The sequence below is a fragment of the Podarcis pityusensis genome (genome assembly GCF_964106645.2).
Source record: "Podarcis pityusensis genome assembly, chromosome: 3".
Taxonomy (NCBI): domain Eukaryota; kingdom Metazoa; phylum Chordata; class Lepidosauria; order Squamata; family Lacertidae; genus Podarcis; species Podarcis pityusensis.
In genome coordinates, this window is record NC_138026.1 from 103,201,096 (window position 1) to 103,219,494 (window position 18,399).

An 18,399-nucleotide genomic window follows, 5' to 3' on the forward strand; every position below is an offset into this window, starting at 1 on the left:
TTACAAATAAAATGTTTTAAGTGTGTTTTAAGTGCAATATACAATGTGACACTAGATGGCAATGGTGAGCTTTATGGTAAATTCAATGTATTTTTAAAAAACGCTTAAAAAAAACATTTTCAGAACAGTTTTTATATGTGTGTAGATTCTGCCTCAATTAAACATGAAAGCAGCTGTTTCACAACTATTCATTTTTTAATATAATAGGAATACATGCACTTCCATTCACCCTCTAGTCTAAACTATACGCTGCACAAGGACCTGTTGTGCAGCTTACATATAGCAGATTAATGCCACTTTGCAGCCCTACCGGTATGGACTTGGACAAAACCTTGTTCTGGAGCAATTTTACCCAACCTGGCACTCTCCAGTTGTTTTGGACTACAACTCCCATCAACCCCATGGCCAATAATCAAGGATTATGGGAGCTGTAATCCCAAAATCAACGTGCTGCCATCTGCCTTATTGCAGGGCAGATTCGAGGGTAAACCATACGTGGAACAAATCTGCCCCTGTGGCTTAATGGAGGTAGAAACTGTCTCTCATGTCTTGTTACACTGCCATTTCTACGGGGATATACGCTCGGTATTTATCACTCCTGTTATACAAAAATCTCCAAATGGGTCCGAACTTCAATGTCTAAAACTCCTGGTAGAGGACAAGGATCCAGAGATCATGCTAAGGGTGGCCAACTTCTGTGTGACTGCATAGCTGTCAACTTACAGATTTGAAAATAAGGGACCAGCCGCCTTGAAAATAAGGGACCAGCAGCCAAAATAAGGGACCTGCAGCCTCACCTGTTCCAGGCACTCCAGTCTTCCTGTCCTTCTGCAGTCTGGTCAAACTCATGCTGGTAGCTTTGAGAACACTGTCCAACCAACTTTGTAACCAGAGGTTCAACTGAATAGAATCTGAATCACATGCACCACAAGGCCTATGCAGCCTCAACTTAAGATGGCTCCCCGGCCTGGCTTTGCACTGCAAAGTTTGCAGCAGCACGTGCAACAAAATGGCGTCCAGCATTCAAAACCCCCCTCAGCTTGCATTAACTAGCCACACACAAGGCATGCAAGCTCCACCCCCCAGTCATTCTTAGACTTCTTATTGGGTGAGCAACACAGCCAAGCAACACAGTTGGAGCCTCCCTCCTCCCTGGCCGGCAGGGAGGGAGGGAGAGGAGCTGCTTCCTTTGAAATTTAAGGGACATCATTTAAGGGACATTTAAGGGACATCCATCAGTAAGGGACTGCAGCGGGACATGGCGCTAGAATAAGGGACTGTCCCTTCAAATAAGGGACACTTGACAGCTATGTGACTGCCATAAAACTTAGGGAACAAGCTGTACTACCAAATTATTAAAGTTTTAAATGACAATTTTAGGTTATATTTTAGTGATCAAGATTTAATATATATTTTTAACTGCCACTATATCTATATTGTCTCTGTTACACCCAATTGCAATTCTGTCAGTGTTTGTAAAAAAAAAAAAAAAAGGGTTCTGACCTCCCTTTGTCACCTCAGCCTGGTCCTCGGACCCTTGTCGGCATAAAAGAGTCCACGAGAAAAGTATCCTTGCAAAGTACTTTCTGCTTTTATTCTTAAAAGTCTTTCTGCAAAAGCGACTGACAAACTGTGCACCTCAACAACACCAGCTTTCACAAACCAACCAAACCAACACCAAACTAACATTTCTCACTCTATATATACAACCCAGTGCTGGCCACTGACTCATGCTGACCCAGCTTTTTTAAGCATTAAAGAAACAGCGGCCATTTTAGCCGTGACAAATTCAATGTATTCCTGTTGTGTTTTATGATTTTCCTGATATTGCAAGTGAGCCGGAACTGGTCTGTGACCGTAGTAATAAAATTCAATTCAGTAATCCCAAAATCCTATGATTCTATTCTATCACATATGAGTTAGTTGAGATTCCTGCATTATAGGAGGGTTGGAGTAGATGACCCATGGTGTCCCTTCCAATTCTAGAATTCTGTGAACCTGTGGAGCTGTTCCTTACACTGCACTATTTTGAAAGGGTGAACATTTCCCTTTTTAATTGCTGACAGGCACAGTCTTTTGATATGTTGGGGAAATGGTCACATTTGCTAACAGCTGTGAAAGCTGCCATATTTCACCAAGTTATCATGTGGGACTTTAGGATTGCAGAAGCCAGCGCAACGCTTATTTCTACCTACTTCACACAGCTGTTAATCTAATCGGGTGCTTTCAGCATGGAGAATTGGAAACCTTGCGCCATCTCGGAACTGACAACACTGTAACCGATTTATATAAATGCATGCTTTCAATTAGTACTAATTTAGAGCCCATATTTCCTCTTTAAGAAAGAATGTAATGTTCCATCATGGGAGGAAGTTGTGAGCCAATCACTCTCCAAAATGCGTTTGGATTGGGTTTTCCGGGTGGGAGACTTCAGCTATTTAGTTGTTTGGATGTCAGTCAATTACACTTAGGAAGCTCTGGTTAAATATATTTATGAAGATTTTCACATCATTAAGGCATGAAATTCAATCAGCAAGCATGAGCAGAGTAGGAGCTGCACTTAATTGGGATTTTGCCGTCGTTGGTATTCTCTCACCTCCTGGCACAGAGAAGGTGATTTTCCCTCCTTCTTCCTATAATTGCTTTCACTGGCATGGATTTTGCTGCTGGAAAATGAATTGTCCGTTGGGCTGCGACCTTTTCTTTTTACTGAACTTGCTCCTAGGCCATTCAGTGCAGCCTAACATTCAGACTGCCTGCACACTGACCTGTCTGCATCTCAAAAATGTCGTTTTCCTCGACCCAGAATTGTTCATCTTTTTCTTCAGCATGCTGCTTTCAATCTAGATTGATTCTGGATCCTGCTGGCCCCTCCAGCTTTCTTAAGCAGGTAAGCAGAAGAGCTAATTTATTGCATTTATATCCTACCTTCTTCTAAAAGGAGTACATGGATCACACACACACCGCTAATCACTACAACGACCCTGTGAAGTAGTTGAAGAGGCTGCAACTGGCCCAAGGTCACCCAGTGAGCTTCACAACTGAGTGGGGATTTGAACCCTGATCTCCCAGGTCCTAGTTCTACTCTCTAACCCATGGGTAGGTAAACTAAGGCCCAGGGGACGGATCCGGCCCAATCACCTTATAAATCCAGCCCGTGGATGGTCTGGGAATCAGCGTGTTTTTACGTGAGTAGAATGTGTCCTTTTATTTAAAATGCATCTCTGGGTTATTTGTGGGGCATAGGGATTCGTTCATACATTTTTCTCAAAATATAGTCCGGCCCCCCACAAGGTATGAGGAACAGTGGACCGGCCCCTGCTGAAAAAGTTTCCTGACCCCTGATGTAGAGTAAAGTCAAGCCTTTTCAGATAGCTTTGAAATAGAATTATTGATCTGGAAGTAATATTCAAATAATAATAATAAAATCATCATCAACTAGATAACTGGAGATCTGCACTCAGAAATTTGCCCAGTTGTATCTAATCAGCATATGAAACCACCTTCACCCATATCCCATTTGTTTATTCACAATTCGATTGTCTTTCCTTTCATAACAGCTGCACTGTTTTACCAGCATTTTGTGGCCAAACCTTTCGCCGCAACCACAATTAGGGTGTTTGCAAACATTCTGTGGCATCTCTGCTTCAGCACCATCATGGACAACCCTGGCGGGGGGGGGGTTGTTTATGCTGGAACAGGGGCGCCTTCCCCTGCAACAGTGATGGCGATCGTGATTAATGAGAGTGCCTCTTGTACATTCAATCCTTGCTGAGAGTTTTGCATGCTCCTTCCACCAGATAGTGCTGTTTCTCCGCACAGCCCACTTAGAAGGCGCAGGCCATGCAAAGGTCAGGGGCTGGCGCAAGGTAACACACAGCCTGCAGCTGTCAAGCCTCTCTCATTTGTCTTTGCTCTTTCACAGGCAAAGAAGAGTGAAAAGCAGCAGCCCGTGAAAAGCCAATCCCTAGGTCTGCAAGCGGTGGAGGCAGTGAGAGATTTTACTTTCTTGGGCTCCCTGATCACTGCAGATGGTGACAGCAGCCACGAAATTAAAAGACGCCTGCTCCTTGGGAGAAAAGCAATGACAAACCTAGACAGCATCTTAAATAGCAGAGACATCACCTTGCCAATAAAGGTCCGTATAGTTAAAGCCGTGGTTTTCCCAGTAGTGATGTATGGAAGTGAGAGCTGGACCATAAAGAAGGCTGATTGCCGAAGAATTGATGCTTTTGAACTATGGTGCTGGAGGAGACTCTTGAGAGTCCCATGGACTGCAAGAAGATCAAACCTCTCCATTCTGAGGGAAATCAGCCCTGAGTGCTCACTGGAAGGACAGATCCTGAAGCTGAGGCTCCAATACTTTGGCCACCTCATGAGAAGAGAAGACTCCCTGGAAAAGACCCTGATGTTGGGAAAGATGGAGGGCACAAGGAGAAGGGGACGATAGAGGACGAGATGGTTGGACAGTGTTCTTGAAGCTACCAGCATGAGTTTGACCAAACTGCGGGAGGCAGAGGAAGACAGGAGTGCCTGGCGTGCTCTGGTCCATGGGGTCACAAAAAGTCGGACACAACTAAACGACTAAACAACAGGTCTACAAGCAGTCCACAAAGCAAAATGAAGCAATAACTTCCCATCGCTACGTGCATTATTGCAAATTTTATATTGTGATGGTTTAACTGGGGATTTCCCAAAGTTGGGTCTCCGGCTGTTTTTGGACTACAGTTCCCATCATCCCTGACAGCTGGATAACGATGATAGGATTTGTAGTCTAACAACAGCTACAGACCCAATTTTGGGAAACTGTATTAAACAGTGGATGAAGAGCCTGTGGACCTTCATATGTTGTTAGACTCCAGCTCCCACCTAGGGTTGCCATACGATCATAATTTCCCAGACATAGCCAGAATACTGTAGTCGGAAGCAGAGTACGAACGGAAATTGCAAAAATATCCTGGAAAATCCTTAAATCATCCCACTGCTGGCTGGGGCTCATGGAAGTTCGCCCATGATCTCAGCAGCTATTAGCCAATGCCAGCTGAAATGGGTCTTCCAAAGGCAAAGACTCCATTTGATCAGATGCCGGGGGTGTAACACAGAGGAAGGCGATCTCCATTACGTTAAAAGGCATCTGGCTGACTGCTCTTGGAGTACAGCACTGAACTAGACAGATGTGGAGTCTGGCCTGCAAAGTGAATTATGACAGTCTCATCCATGCGTGCTCTGCATTTGTAAGGTTATCAACAATATACAACTGGTGATAATCAGAAGCGCTGATTTGTCATTGCATGAGCAAACAACTGAGAATTTCTGACTCCGTTGCCATGGGTGACATAAAGCTCTCCCAACTGCTGACAACTAATCCAAATCAATCAATCATTTGAGCTTTTAAATCAATTAAATAAATTAAAACAGGTGGTTGAATGCAACTGCTCAGTGTTCCTACCAACCAACCAACCAACCAACCAACCAACCAACTGTACTGTGTTTCAGGATATTCCATTCCATTTTACCTCCCTGTTTTTTTCCTATTTGACCACCCCCTCTGTTAAGTTGTGGGTGAACATATCAGACGACACAGCGATTCTTCAAACAGCTCTTGCTTATTCACAGGCCAGAACTGAACTGAACTGAAGGGTTCAGCCAGCCTTATATAGAGCTCCACTAGAACGCAACAGTAACCATTTTCTGTAACTATCCAATCACTGAACGTCACTTTCAATCCCTTATTAGCATATGTGGACCTGAGTGAAAACTATCTACAGTATCCCCCTGCTGGCCCAGGGTGAGAACTTCAGTACATAACACCCTCAACCAAACATTTTGTGACCACTGAGCATGTTGTCATGATTATTATATTATTATGCTGTGTATTGTGCTGCATAAATTCTGTTCTTAATGTTGTAAATCGCCCTGAGATCTTTGGATACAGACAGTATATTAATTGAATAAATAAACATTAATTCTAATGCTGCAAGTTAACAGAATTGGCTGCATCTCATCATCCCTGGTCAAATATGGTGCTCAGGAGGCCAAAGGAACTCATTGGTGGAAGAATCATGCAACTTCCATCCTGTTCTGTTGTATTGTTGATCTACATTGTCCCATCTTCCCCTTGGATCCAGCTGGGAAGGCCGTTTCCCTTTGGCATTCCCTTCATTTCCCAGACCCTTGAGGGGGGTGCTGAGCAGGGCAAGGATGTTATTTCTATGGAAGGCAAAGTTCTGCACCTTCTGATGGTGTAGGAAGTCAAGCCTGTGCAGATGATCCAGGCCAAATGGAGCACATGCTGAAATCTCAAGACATTACCTCACTGTCCGTGGTGGTGGTGAAGCCAAGGGTTAAGTGAAGCCAACCACAGCTCATCAAAGCAATTATTGGGAGCCAGGAGGAATCCAGCTCTGCCTTCTTCCGAGTTTACATTTGTCAACAATTTCTCACAGTTTGGACCGTGCGAAGAAGATTCCAGTGGGATCCTGATTTTAAGATAAATGAAAAGAGGCGAGAGAATAGCCAAACAGCTGGACGGAAAATCCTAAGCAAGCGTAATATTCACACCAGGCTTTTGCATCTACTGGTGTGCTAATGTCATCTCTTGGCACCGGTGGCTACGTATAAGCTTGTTCTTTATCCACATAAACAGCGCAAGGGCTATTCATTCATAAGCAGCAGGTGGGACCCACAGCAGTACGTGGTAATGTGGAGTTGCTCTTTGTTCAGGATCCCACCCATTCCCTTTTCCAGTCCTCCCTGTTTTTTCTTACCCCCAGCCTCAGCAAGCAAGCAACACGTCTGGGCCTCTGAGTCTTCATTGGCCTGGATTTGCGGTTCCTCTTCAGATTATTTTCCCATTAAAAACTTTGTGCACTTTTGCAGACCTTGGCATTCCGGAGACTAGGGTGGGTTTTTATTCTCTGTTTCTCATGTTCCCATCTTAAATTCAGTTCTCCACATTCTGCAGCAATTTGCAATGTGTGTGTGAGTGTTTTTTAAAAAATCCTCGTTCAGTTTTTGTTGGTAATTCATGAAAATTCGTCAGTATTTTCTCCCAATAAACATGTTTTCCTATGCCTTTTAAACTACACAGTTGAACTGTTGAACTCTCAATCTCAGTTATACTGAATAGCAATTTGCAAGACACTATATATATATATATAAAAGTTCCTTGTGAGTCTACATATATGCTTTGTGTTGGTGTTATTTTGAATCACAACACGAATTGCAGTGGGATATTCAGTGTACATTATATGTTTATTATATACAGAGTTGTGTTTGATCAGATTCTCTGTATTCCTTCCTTGTTGGATTTTAAACTAAAGTACACATTGTTTGCAAGTGATTCCTCCTAATATTATTATTAATAATATATGATTGTTTCTAATACTATGATCATATTTATGTACACTTTCCCCTAAAATATGCATTTTGTATACAAATTTAATAAATAATCAATTTCTTCCTTTGGACGTACTTCTTTTGGCTTAGAAGATTCCAAAAATCTGGCCATTCTGCTTGGCATTACGCTCCTTGGATGTAATATTCCTGAAGAAGCTATAAAACCTATGTTGTGGGTTTTTTGTTTTTTTAAAGGGTGGTTGGGTGCATAGCCTCCATAACGGTGTTTTGTTAGCCAGATATCTCTATGTAAAGGTAAAGGGACCCCTGACCATTAGTTCCAGTCGTGACTGACTCTGGGGTTGTGGTGCTCATCTCGCTTTATTGGCCGAGGGAGCCGGCTTACAGCTTCCGGGTCATGTGGCCAGCATGACTAAGCCGCTTCTGGCGAACCAGAGCAGCACACGGAAACGCTGTTTACCTTCCCACTGGAGCGGTACCTATTTATCTACTTGCACTTTGATGTGCTTTCGAACTGCTAGGTTGGCAGGAGCAGGGACCGAGCAACGGGGGCTCACCCCATCGCGGGGATCTGAACCACCGACCTTCTGATCGGCAAGCCCTAGGCTCTGTGGTTTAACCCACAGCGCCACCTGTGTCCTCTATCTCTATGTATATGGCCATAAATAAATATGTGGCAGAATATGATGGCAGCTAGTACCTTGGGTTAAAATCCAGTCGGGAAAAACAGGGCAGCTTAAAACCTGCTCACATTTATAGCAGGCCTCGTGTGAGAGTCTCTGGAGGGGAGAGCCGCTCAGAAGGGTTGCTGTTTGGCTCATAGCCAGGTGCTGCTTGTGTGCAGATACTGTTTGCATCGTCAAACCATCCCCTTCCAAAAGCAAACACACACACAAGCCACCGGTGACAATATTATTGTAGAACCCCTGACGGTGTGTTTGTGTATGCAAATCTCTGGAAGCAAGCAAGGCTAAAATCTCTGCAAAGAAGGCCTGGATTTCTTTGTTCGACAGCTCTGTGCATGGATCATAGATGGTAGAATTGTGGAGTTGCAAAGGACCCTGAGGACTACGCAGCTGTCCCATTTGGGGACTGAACCTGCAACCTTGGTGTTATCAGCACCACACTCTAACCTGAATTCTTTACAGGGACCTGTGAAGGATTACCCACTAGGCAGACCAAGCTTAGGGCCCCAGCAAAGCAAGGGGCACCCCAAAATTGAGATTTATAAAAAAAGAATATTTATATATATATATATTATCATGGGGGGAAAGTCAGAACTTTGCTCCACTCCACACTCTTCTCTTATTTTCCCCGTTATTTTTTTTATTACTCATCATCATCACTGTCTGTTTACTTGAATGCCACTTTCCCACAACTTTGTGCCCAAAGTGACTCACATCTCAAGTGAACAATTAAGTACAATGGTTAAAAAAAGCATATTAGAAATAATAATATCAATCATTTTTTTTAAAATCCATGCAAGTGTTTATAAAACAATACAGACACATTGAACAGCTTAATACTAAACAGGAGCAAGAATAACACCTAACACAGTACAGTAATTAAAATTAGTGCACAAAACATCCTCTTGCACCAATATAAGCCAAGACTTCTGTAGCTAAATTCTTCAGAGTCATCTGTTTCTGTCTTCCCCTGCTCCTTTTCCATCCTTCTCTTCAGTTCTTCACCATTCCTTTCCTGTCTCCTGCATCTTTCGCTACACAATTCTCTGCACCTTTTCTAAAATTTAAGTATCTAAAACAGGGAGCATCCTACTACTGCAACATAAATCGAAACAATGTGAGGTCATCAGATCCTGCCATGCGTTGCACGTGACATACATTTAGGGTTGCCACCTGTCCTGTATAATACAGGATCGCCCCATATTTCAATGTAAAAGGCTAATTCCTGTATTGATAATTTTTGTCCTGGATTTCAGGTCTTCTCTGTGTGTGTGCCAAGTTAGGTATCCTCTCCAAATGCATGTGTTTGAAAAGGTGTGTGAAAGGTCAAGTATTTAAGCTCTGGATAGCCAAGTAGAGACAGATTTAAAAATTCATGTGTAGATGTGTGTGTGTTTGAGGGGGGGGGGAATTAAAGAGGGGCCGTCCCATTAGGCTTCAGCACCATAAAATTTGCCTCCCAACCGCCCCGCCCCACATTTTGCCAGAACAAAGCTGGCAACTCAAACGCATGTGCATCTCAGCATCCTTGTAAGCTTTGTGCCATTTTGAAAAATAAACTTTTTTGTTATGGTTTAGTGCTGTTTCGATTTCGAATTACATATGGTGGGGACACCATAATGTTTTCAGTGCTTAGGGCCTCTAAAGCTCTTAATCCGGCCCTGACAGAGATATATGTCTGTTAGTCCTTGTGCTTCATAGGGGCGTCAGTATTAAAGCAAAATTGTGGGCCAGGATGTCTGTGATAGGCCTAGTTCTGTGCAGAGATGTCCGTGTGAGGCTGAATTCTGTACACCCCCCATGGGGGCCACAGTCAGCAGCGCCATTTCGAAGGTGAGCTACGGTAATTCCTACTCATGCAATCCTGTTCCTTCTCACAGAATTAAAACCTTGCCAGGCTGGAAATCGCTCGTAGATTTCCTAGCTTTTAAAAATTTATTTATGTGTATCTATATTGCTATGCTGCTTTTAGGCCACAAATTGGCTCAGAAGCATAATAAAATCACATTTTATTGCTGAAAACATCAGCATCATTTTTTAAAAAACCCACCCCCACCCCCCAGGGATCAGGTAGCAATTCTTTTGCTGCAGTACAAAAGCCTTCCTAGGCCACATTAGCATGATGTAATCAGTCCTGGGCACAGATAAGTTTTTACAATGCACCACTCCTTGCTTGTGTTGCTGATTTTTATAGTTTGATTGATTTATTTATTTTAATGGGGGGGGGGAGTTAGATAGACTCTCCTTCCTTGGAGGTTTTTAAGCAGAGGTTGAATAGCCATCTGTCACAGATGATTTAGCTGAAATTCCTGCCTTGCAGGGGGTTAAACTAGATGACCCTCAGAGTCCTTTCTAATTCTAGGATGATTCATGCAATTTTTTGTTGGCCTTCATATGGATTATGCAGAAGGACAAAAGAGGTGCCTGCTCCATCAGAACGAAATCCCGACAAGGTCAGCATCCTGTTCTCACAGCGGCCAACCCCGTGTCTGTGGGAAGCATGCAAGTGCAACACAGCTCTGTCCACCTGTGATTCCCATCCACTGTTATCATAGAATTGCCCAGCTGGAAAGGGATCCCAAGGGACATCTAGTCCAACCCCCTGCAATGCAAGAATCTCATCCATGACAGATGACCCTCCAACCTCCTTTTAGTCCAGTGGCGACAGAGGATCGCCATTAGCACTATTAGCCCTCCTCCATGAATTAGTCTAACCATCTTTTAAAGCCATCTAAGCTGATGGCCACCGTTGCCTCTTGTGGCAGTGAGTCCCATAGTCTTTTAACTATGGCGTGTGAGAGCATCTCTCTGGCCCATTTGTGTGCCAAATTCAGATGCGAAGAGGCCTGTTCCTTGACTTTTACGCGCTGTGGGAAAGGCTATGTGCTTGACAAGAAGCCTGGCAGCCTTCGCCTTGAGCGGGATTTGAGGGGCTGGGCGTCGACGGTTCCCTTTGCCCTGCTTGCGATTTGAACGGAGTCATCATTGTCGTGGCTCTTTTATCGCCTTTGATTGCCTTTTCCAAGAGGAGTCTCCCGATAGGGAGCCCCCTTAGGCTCCCAGGCCGGTGATAAGGAAGGCGAACCAGAGAGAGAGAGAGACGTCTTTAAAGGAAAAACAAGCGAGCAAGAGGCAAGGCGAAAGCGGCCCGGTTTGAAAAGAAGCGGCACTTGGAGACGTAGCGGCGAGGCGCGCGTAAAGCGGGGCGCACGGAGCCCTTTTGCGCCCGGGGATCGGCTGAAAGTCACGACCCCGGGAGGAGAAGCAGCTGCGGCGGCGGCGGCGGCGGCTGCTCTCCTTTGCCTTCCCCGCTCGGAGCTGTTGCTCGCCGGCGATCGCTCAAAGTGCTCCCCCAACAGGCAAAAACTTTCTCTTCGCGCACTCGCGCTGCCTCGCTCGCAGGCACACACACTGACGTCTTTTGCGCATTTCCTGCATTAGGGAGACAGACCCAGAGAGAGAGCGAGAGAGCGAGCGAGAGGTGGGGTAGGGCTCCTCCAGCCCAGCGCCAGACACACCAGGCGGGCGAGCGGCGCAAAAACAGCGAGCGCCCGGAGAGAGCGAGCGAGCGAGCGAGTGCCAAGGGAGCGAGCCGGAGACAGAGAGAGAGCAACCCATCGCCGTGCTGGTTTGGGTCGTTTGGCGAAATATTATTATTATTGTTGTTGTTCTATATCTATTATTATTTTATTTTTTTAAAAATAAGCTCCGTAAGTTGAACTCCCGCGCTGAGCCGTCCGATCCGGAGCCGCTTCTCCCCATGCCTTGGATTCGATCCACTGGATCCTTGGCCTTGGAAGAGGAGGAGGCGGAGGAGGAGAAGGCGGCGAGGAGGCTCCTGCAGCCGAGGCGGATGTAAGGTTCCCTGGCTGGGCTGGACTGTGTGATTTCTCTGCTGCTTCGTCTCCCAGCCGGGGAGGCGGCGGAGCAGGCAGGGCGGCTCGCTCGCTTTGCTGCTTCTGGGTGGGTTTTGTTATTATTTTTCAAACTCCCCCTTCTTCCTCCCTCCTCCTGGGCTGCCGCCGCCGCCGCCGCCGCCGCACACAGACAAGACAGCACTAGCGTGTGCAAGAGCTTCGGATTGTTTTTCTGTGTGTGTGTGTTTGTGTGCAGAAGACTGATCCAGGATTATGATCTAAAAAGGGGGGGGGGTGCGGAGGAGGAGGGGGGGAAAGAAAGTCTGTTTCTCTCTATCCAGAGGCTCCTCTGATTTTGCTCCGATTGCATTTTGGATTCCTGCAAGCAGGGACGTCTCCCCCCCTCCCCTCCCCTCCCGTCCCTTCCTTGTTTTTCCGTTAGGAAACACACACAGGCAGAGAAAGGACGAGACCTCGATGCATGTCTGCATGCAGGCGTGTGTGTATTCCCCGGGCGTCGCGAGAGGAAGGGCTAAATAATCACAGGTAGCAGAAAAAAGCAACAAAAGGAGAGAGCCCCCCTCTTTCCCGCCGCCCTGCTGTTCTGAAGCCTGCACCTCCTTCCACTCCAACCTGCCTTCTTATTTATTGGAGAAATCTCCTCGGATCCCTCCGCACTTCAGAGTGTGTGCTTTAATCCCAGGGAAAAATTAAACAACAACAACAACTAGTGAAGCCATCTAACCATGGTGGTTTTCAATGGCATGCTGAAAATAAAAATCTGCGAAGCGGTGAATCTCAAGCCCACAGCTTGGTCCCTGCGGCATGCGGTGGGTCCCAAACCACAGACCTTCCTGCTGGACCCTTACATTGCCCTCAATGTGGACGACTCCCGGATCGGCCAGACCTCCACCAAGCAGAAGACCAACAGCCCTGCCTGGAACGATGAGTTTGTCACGGACGTTTGCAACGGCCGGAAGATCGAGATGGCTGTTTTCCACGATGCCCCCATTGGGTACGACGATTTCGTGGCCAACTGCACCATCCAGTTTGAGGACTTGCTGCAGAACGGGAGCCGCCACTTTGAGGACTGGGTGAGTGTTCGCGTCGTACATACACACACGTCCGCGGCACTGAGGGGTTCCAGGCTGTGCAGGTGTCTGTGGCGGGTTGGGCTTTGAGCTGGATGGAAGTGTACCCCCCCCACACTTTGTTTGACAGATGTCTTGGAAGGCATGACATGGCCCTTGGATGGAAGGCTTTGTTGATGCTGAGGCAGGTGGCTGAGCTGTTCACATAGATGTCGAGGCTGTCTTGCCTGCTTTGTGAGAATGAAGGCATGATTTCTCCTCAAAAGAAAACCCACCACGATATGGTCTGAATCCCATTAGTTTTGTTTTCACGTGTTGCTCATCCTGGGAGACCCAAGCGTCCCCAGGTAGTGCCATTGCCTTACATACTCATTAAGGCTGTATACTGTATATTTTCTTCTCATTTCCTGTGCTTAAGAAGGCATGTCTTCCCACCTCTGCAGCCTCAGGAGAATTGGGCTCATGTTGCCTTTGAGTTATAATAATGCTACACTTGTCCAGCTCTTGAATCTCCACAATCTTTTGCTGTAATTGCCCGGGTCCTTGATGGCAAAAACAAATGATGAGCTACTTTTTTTCATGTCTTCCCTCGCATGCATGCACCATACAAAATCCCAAACAGGCCGGGCATGTATCAATGAAAGCACAGCATCAGATTCTTAGATATGGTACCCAGACTCTGAGACTTCCTGGCTCTCTGCTGCTTTCTATGGCCTGCACGATCGACAAAGTTGTCCGTATGCACTTTTTAAAAGCATCCTGATGCTTAATGATTCCTTGTCTTCCCCTCACGAAAAGGGCATAACTTGCATGTCACAATCTTAAGAGGGTTAAGAGGTGGTGGAAAACAGTTGTCTAGAGCCTGAGACCATCCAGAACCCAGGCAGCATGAAAGCTAGCTTGAAAAATAATGTTGATAATAAAGCAGTCTCATCTGAGTGTGGGAGATGCGTCTGGCAGAGGTGGTGTCAAATTGGCTCAGGTGTTGCCCGGCCCCATTGGATTCTGCTTGGGGTGATACTGAGAATGGGTTTTGAGCTTGTGAGTAATAAATGAATGAACTGGGGAACCCAGTGTATATTTGACCATGGAATCTCCTGGCCTGCAAGTGTGGGTCTGTGTATGTAATAGCTTCACCCCAGACTCCTGGGGATGAAGTAACGTTTTAAGTAGGCCTTAAAATGCGCACCTCCATAGGGTTGATGGGGCAAGGCTTACAGGGCAGGACTGTGAAAGTGGAATGTAACTGGACTGTCAGAGAACAGCTGTGTTGCTTGGCCATATAAACACCTGAGCAATTGTTGTCAGTTCTATGTAGTGTGTGTGTGGGGGGGGGGAGTTGGCTTATCAATACGGACTAAGATTCTTGTTTGATTTTGAGGCATCTTGCCATGATTTAACTGAGGGTATGAAGTGCATAACCATGAAGAACGTTTCCCCGCACTGACATTATGGTATTATAAATATACATTTGAGATAATCCAGCCTGCTTTATGAATTGGCTAGGAAGTAGACAAGATCTGGGGTGCATCCTTGTTTCAATTTCACACGTTACATTCCTCTGCACACTATTTAAACAAGTTATCTGTTGCAAGTAGAAAAAAATGTATGTCTGATCAGAATCTAAACCCCAGAGATTATTAGTACTGTGGAACATGAACTGAATAATGTTATATGCAAGCTTTGATCCCAATCCTTTCCCTTGGAATTATTTCCGGCAATTCCCTGGGTTTACTCCAAAGGATACGATATGAAGGTTACAGTGGTGAAGATGGGAGTATCTTTAGGCTTAAGACACTGGAAGTAATGCTAAACTTGCAATATTATAACCTGTAATATTATCTGGGCCTGCAGACATATTTTGGCAGCCTTTTAGAAAAGCCCTTGTTGTTATGATTATTTACATGGCACATCACTCAAACAAAGTAGCTTGCAGCCTTTAGGTTCAGAATAATCTTGTGTGATTGCTATTCCCATTTTACAGATGGGGAGACCAAGAGAGACTGACTTCCCACATGTCTCGGCAGGGATTGACTGAGCTGGCTTGCCTGAGATCTGCTATCTTGCTGGGCCGCATTAGCTTTTCAGATGCAGGTGAAAAGACTTTGGGTCTTGCAGTGTGCAGGAACTCAACCCAAGAGGGTGTTGTTGATCCTGTCTTAGATCTTGAGCAGAATTGGCAATGAACATAGGAAGCTGGTGAAGGCAGACAGGCATTCTGTGGTGGACGTGGTCTGAGCACGTATGTTCTGTCCTGTAAGCAAATACCTGGAAACACTGCGAGTGTGTTTTCGACCACATCCACCAACTTCTCTCTTGCAGGATAGCAATGCAGTTCTGTGTACTTTGACTGACAGCAGCTTTTGCAAGTTTTCAGCCGGAGGCTTTTCTTAGTTATATTTTCTGAGAACCATTTTTTTAAACTGGATATATTGGGGGGGTTGAAGCTGGGAGGTTCTGATCACAACACAAGGAGGACTGCTCTAGGTTTGCAAGGATGCTGAATTCACCTCCCTTTTTGCACAGGTCGATAGGAGCCAGGGTGTTTATAATCTTTCCCTTGCAAATAAAAGAAGAAAAAAAACCCACTGGAAGAAGCAAATTCCCAGCTGAGCCACACTGTGCCGAGCAGCTCACCTCCTCAAACAGTAAAGAGTCATGAATTTGGAACATCATTGTTTGATGATACATTAGACTTAAGAAATATTTGCGCTGTCTTTTCTGATATGGTATAAAAGGAATAAATCAGCGGGAACAAATTGACTGGTGCAGGTATATCTGTGTTGGCATCGCCATCTCACAGGAAGCATTTAGAAATTGACTGATGAAGCCATATGCTGTCAGCATTTAAGTATGGATGCTGGGTTGCTATTGTTTTTGGTAAGATGTCTTGCTGCCGCCCCAAGATTGCGTCCCGATTTGCGACGTAGTTAGTGTTCTAGCTAAAAAGGGCATTAGTTTTGGAAGCTCTAGGAAAAGTAATGCTGGAGAAAATAGGGAACTTTACTTTTGGAACAAAAAGGGTCCCATTAACAGGAATGTGGGGAACTTGTTCCCCTACAGATGTTGTTGGACTACAACTCCAGATGTTGACTGGGGCTGGAGGGAGCTGCAGCCTGTCAACATCTGGAAGGCCAAAGGTGCCCCATCTTGGTACTGTATTCAGATGCCCCAAAGCCATGATCTGAAGGCACATCTTACATGGTTTGCTCCTGGATGGAAGACTGTGCTGTCACCCCAGGTACACTGCCTTGTGTGTTCGTTATGCTGGCATTTCTAAGAGTACTCTGAAACATTTCTTTTTAAGCCTGCACTTTAAAATGTAAATTTTGAAGTGGCCTTAAGCAAATATCCATTGGCACGGGTATAAAGAAGCAGAAAGCAATATAGAATTGTATTGGTAATTTAAAAGGAGGAATCCTTACGTTGACGTAAATCACCATTGTTTCTTAAATTGGGGTGCTGGGGAAGGGGAAACACACAATTTTAAATAGTGTCACCTGCTGGGATCCTTAGGGCTGTCTTGAAAAAGAAACAGATGTATAATTGAAATGAGTTTTTATTATTTTTCTTCTTCCTGCAAGTGGCTTCCGGAATTCATGATTAAAAATAAATAAAAATAAACCTTTGTCATCAGCAGGTTCAGTGTCAGATAAGATGCCGTAAAATCAACAGGAGTGGTAATATTTTATTTTATTTTATTAAATACTAGTAGTTGCATGAAGATCGATCAGTGAATCCCATTTGCTGCATCAATAACCAGCTTGTTGTTTTAAACAGGGGTGGGAAAGCGGTTTCTAGGCAGCGGCTGTTGGACTACATCTCCCATCAATCTCAGTCACCATGACCAAAGGTTAGGAATGATGGGAGTTGTAGTCTGGACGGTGCTGAGTCGCCTAACCCAGTGTTACATCATCCTCATTTATTAAATTTATAGACCGCCGATTAACAAGATGAAAATAAAACACCTCTGTGCCTCCAGTTTACCCTTACTGTCTCACTGATTCCATATCTCTAATGGTCCATAGTTCTCTCCATGTCACATGATCTTATCGGGTGATTATCACATGCCTTTTAACATTAAATACACCTGCCCGCTGCCTGCCCCAGAAATACATTGGTGGCTGGTTCTCACTGGAACTGGTAGGAGTGAAGGCAGCAAGAGGTGGAGCCAGAGGCAGTGACAGGCAGAGCCACTCCCTGATTGGTCCTCAGCAAGGAGGCTAGCAGGTGGGGGCTAACTGAGGGCACACTGGTGTGGGGGGGCAGTGCTCCATTTACCCTGATGGACCACTGCCCCTATGCCTCCCCTGTTTCACTCACTCACTCACTCACTCACTCACTCGTACCTCCCTCCTTCTCTCAAACACTGCAGTTTTCATCCCAGGCTGCAAAGTGGACAAGCACATCCCTCAGCTCCATAAGGCATAAACCGGCCCCTAGTAACATGCATTTAAATGGCAGTACGGTTCAAATTAAAATCCACATAAATCAGGCACCCCCAAATTCGGCCCTCCAGATGTTTTGGGACTACAATTCCCATCATCCCTGACCACTGGTCCTGTTAGCTAGGGATGATGGGAGTTGTAGTCCCAAAACAGCTGGAGGGCCGAGTTTGGGGATGCCTGACATAAATAGTCTGAGGTGGTCTAAATCGGCTTATGCACGCATAAAGGTTATACATACATTAATTGAACATTCATGTAACATGTACTTGGATTCCTTGTATTTACTTTTATAAAATTATTACGAGCAAAAGAATGATTCAGAACTTGAGGAAAGCCTTTCTGGATCAGACCAAAGGCCCACTTAGTCCAACATTCTGCTCTCATAGTGGCCAGCCAGAAGCTGATGGGGAGCCCCCAAAAGCACTTTTCTCACTTGTAATTCCCAGCATGCTGTCTCCTACAGTGAGGGCAGCCTTGTTCCAAATAACAATTTTAAGTATTCGATCTCCCAGTTTCCTTTAATTGCATTCTGTTTTGCCCCTACTTTATTGTTAGTGTTTCATTTTGTTTTTCTTTGCAATGCTATTTTTAGGGAAAATACTTAGCTTAATGGACCAGTGGTCAAACTCTTCATGTTCCTACTCACAATTTGGGCAAACTTTATTTTTCCAGTCCCCAACGGCAGGTATTAGAGCAAGAATGGCGAACGTGTGACCCTCCAGATGGGGTTGGACTACAGCTCTCATCAACCCAACATGACCATTAGTCATGTTGGCTGGGGCTGGTGGATTGGGAACATCTGGTGGGCCGCAGGTTCACCCACTACCCCTGTATTAAGGGAACATTGAGATCTGACATGTTAAATCTCTGATGTCTTACAGCTGCTTTTCTGTTAGCATCTAGCATAATGCTCTGGTGCGCTGCTCCCAGAGCTGCATTTTCTTATTAGGTTAAGAGT

General features: G+C 45.2%; 1 protein-coding gene and 1 long non-coding RNA gene across 2 annotated transcripts in view; both read left to right on the top strand.

Moving 5' to 3' along the window:
- Positions 1–2,380: 2,380 nt before the first annotated feature.
- Positions 2,381–5,000, top strand: LOC308474265. The gene is made up of 3 exons (XR_013984637.1): positions 2,381–2,613; positions 2,726–2,890; positions 3,926–5,000. It is a non-coding gene; the product is annotated as an uncharacterized lncRNA (long non-coding RNA).
- Positions 5,001–11,024: 6,024 nt separating this feature from the next.
- PRKCE (protein kinase C epsilon) overlaps positions 11,025–18,399 on the top strand; it is a 315,710-nt gene continuing 308,335 nt past the window's right edge. The window contains exon 1 of the mRNA XM_080998138.1: positions 11,025–12,996. Coding sequence (XP_080854264.1) covers positions 12,649–12,996 — 348 coding nt within the window. The 5' untranslated portion in view covers positions 11,025–12,648. The remainder of the gene's footprint in view (positions 12,997–18,399) is intronic.